This window comes from Trichinella spiralis (genome assembly GCF_000181795.1).
Source record: "Trichinella spiralis strain ISS 195 chromosome Unknown Scfld14, whole genome shotgun sequence".
NCBI lineage: Eukaryota > Metazoa > Nematoda > Enoplea > Trichinellida > Trichinellidae > Trichinella > Trichinella spiralis.
The window spans coordinates 4,365-7,634 of record NW_003526953.1 but is presented as its reverse complement, the minus strand read 5'-3'; the positions used below and the strand labels follow the sequence as shown (position 1 = coordinate 7,634).

The window sequence follows — 3,270 nt, the reverse complement described above, 5'->3', positions numbered from 1 at the left end:
TTTTCCCAAGTTCAAGAGATAAAATTCACTGGTTAACAGAAAAATCTCTCCACGCTGGGTGCTACTGTATGTTTTTCACGTGTCATTTTGAAGACTTACCACAAACTGAAATTCTGTTTCATCACGACGGCTACTGACTACTCATCGTCAAATAGATAAGATCTTTGTAGGTTTGCATGTATGATCTTTACTAAGCAAACCAAATAGACAACGACACACTCAATGGGTAACACACACCACACACACACAGATACTACTGGCTTACACGCATACGAACAAACTTACAGTACATCTCAATATAAGGTTTGGATGAAAATACTTGTACTTGTAATCTTTGATCTTAAAACTCTTGCATGGTAAACAACTTGTGCAAAACAAAATCATGCCGTAGGGCATCTGAAACTCGTGATATAATTTCTGAATCATCATCAATTTCCATAAGAAATTGCCAAAGTCAGAGAAGTTTCAAAAGCAAAATTCATAGTAGAAGGGTTCACAAAAGCAGAGAAACGAAATGTAATTATGCAATGTTGGCTAAAGGCAAGCATTAATGAAAAACTAGTTCACCTGACAATAAAAATCGACCCTCACAAAACTGAGTTTAAATTTCGCGAACATTTAAGTATTAAACAGAAAGAAAAGAATTGCACGTCACGGACCACAGGCTTATGCTTTAAACAAAAAGCTAGAAATGCAAAAGAGAAAAAACAGGAAATTGGCTTGAGCGAAGAATATGCAAATCACAATTAGCATAAAAATAATGCTTCAACTCAACAGCGTCTTTGCACATGTACGCTCATATAACGAAATTTTGTTCTCTAAAGAATGCAAACTGAACGATTAGTCCTGGAAACGACATATCAGCGGAAATAAAAAGCACTGAAACGACAAACTTTGAAAATTTCAGATGGTTGAGGAAGAAGCATAAAGCTAAAGAATATTTAAATTGTTCCTGATTTGCGCCCAAAGCTGTTGTCAAACATGGTCACGTTTTTGATATAATACTCAAAAAAAAGAAGACTTTTGAAAAATCCAAAACTGCGTAATAGTTAAACGATAATTATTGAACGTAGAAAATGTCAACTATGTACAAGTGAATCTGAAGTTGAAGTTAAAGTGAAGCTGATGTTTGATGAAAGCAAAATATTCCAAACTGAAATTTAGAACCAAATTCAATGGATTTCGACGCGTAAATGAAAAAACAATTATTGCTTGCAAAGCAAAAAAAATCTGTGGAATGAAAATTAGAAATCAGAAATTGCCAATCGATGATAAATGTGCGCTAAGAGGAAGTTTATGCCAACACCTCATTGCTTAACTTATCATACACCATGAAAACATGCCCCACAAACTCAGTAAGAGTAAATGCCTTAATTAAACAAAATACATGATGATAGAAATTTATAGATTCGATTTCACAGTCATCATCTCTTTGAATACTTTTCCAACGGCATGGCTACCCTCACGACGCAGATAAATTGGAGCTGACATAGAGTAATACGCATATGGAAGACGTACAATCCAATATTTCGAGGATTCAAGTTGAATATCATCTACGCCGGTGTCAAAAATGATTGACTGGGCACTTTGAATTTGTATACGAGGTCGAATCTGGACTACAACTGGCGCTTTAGGAGTGACCACATGAATTCTCATCAACTGTCCCAAATAGAACGGTCCATTGGAACTAAATTAATAAACTTATTATTCGTCTTCAAAAAATCGAAAACAAAACAAATGAAAAATAATATAATTACTTAAATGCTTAAAAGTTTATTAACAAAAAATGTAATAAAAGTAAAAATGCATCATACTGCTTGTTTGTTTTGGACAATAAAGCAGAAAAACAAAAACACTTTACATACCGACAACTGCAAGGGAACATTAACGGCATGTCATTGTATAAAATTGCTTCTGCATCCTCCTGCAAATGTACTTTTAACAAATTACCAATACCAATACCAAATAAAAGTCAACATACAGTTGGTCCATACGGTCCGCTGTGTTTCAAAATTTTATCCGGAGATTCCAGCATAAAACGATGTCCACGAGAGCATTCATATTCGAAACCGACAAAAACTTTCACATGCACTATACCTTCGCCTAAATGATAAACTTTCACAGGTAAAGTTGATAAATTAATAAGCCGAACAATTTATGTACCATTTCTTATTGCAGATGGTTTTTTGCTAAAATATGACATTCGTTTTGAATAACTAGCTGTTGTGTTCATCCACTGTTGCCATTTTTTCACATCTACAGTAACATTCACATCCCACGGCAATAAGTAATTGCTACCTCTGGTAAAATTAGGTTGATCTCGAATTCCTGATAAAACATTAGTTTAACATGAAAATAAATAATCGTTTAGTCATCTTCAACCACAGCATAACTTTTTTTCTTTTACCCTTCTGCCTTCTCTTTCTGATCCGTTGAATAGAAACAGTTAAATTGAATTTGCATAACAATAGTTAACAACAATTAAATCAATAAAATTAAAGTAGTATAAATTTAAAAAAATCCATTTACAATTAACGTAAAAATGGGAATTTTAACAAATAAATTAATTTACAATGAACCACTAATTTTCACCACTAGAATAAGTTGATCGATCAGAAAAAAGGCTAGGAAAAATTAGCTTGGGTAAAGATGATAGGACACAAAAGAACTCATACCGTGAGCGTGTGTATACAAACTGGAAGAACCAATACAAGTGACAGCCCAAGATGGAAATACTGGAAGAGCATCTGGTGGACAGCGATTAGATGGCAAACCCCAGTAATAATTTTTGCCTGCCGTCGAACCAAGCAATTTTCTTTCAACATATGCGGCATCGAAATCAAACTTCACTTGCGTATGACGTAGACAACTTTCTGATGCATCATCATCCGTTTCATCGTCAATTTCTGCATCATCTTCATCTTCCACTGTATAATTGTCATCATTTTCATCCAGCGTTTCTTCCGCCAATTCGTGGCTGTCTTCTATGGAAAAAGCTTCTTCAGCCTCTAATGAATCAGTAGACGCTATTGTTGTTGTTGAATTCAGTCTCATTCCATGGTCACGACCAACAGACTCCTCTTCCAAAGAGTGCCTCTCTTCAGAGCTGCTTGATAAAAATTTTTCCTCTTTTTCAAAACTAAAAGCTGGTAAATTATCACGGTCTGGAAGTAACATGTCCATTTCCATATTCTTATCTAAAAGTATTAATTTAAAAATAAAATGTTACATTAAATTATGGGGAACAACATTTATTACCGTCCGCTCTCG

The 3,270-nt window shown here is 34.4% G+C and overlaps 1 protein-coding gene across 1 annotated transcript; it reads right to left on the bottom strand.

Annotated features, from left to right (window-relative positions):
• Positions 1 to 1,401: 1,401 nt before the first annotated feature.
• Tsp_12993 (conserved hypothetical protein) lies at positions 1,402 to 3,164 on the bottom strand (the record flags this gene model as incomplete). The annotated part of the gene is made up of 5 exons (XM_003371096.1): positions 1,402 to 1,687; positions 1,866 to 1,924; positions 1,982 to 2,103; positions 2,164 to 2,328; positions 2,676 to 3,164. Coding segments are annotated over 5 exons (1,121 nt in total), but the record flags the coding sequence as incomplete, so codon positions are not given.
• Positions 3,165 to 3,270: the final 106 nt, after the last annotated feature.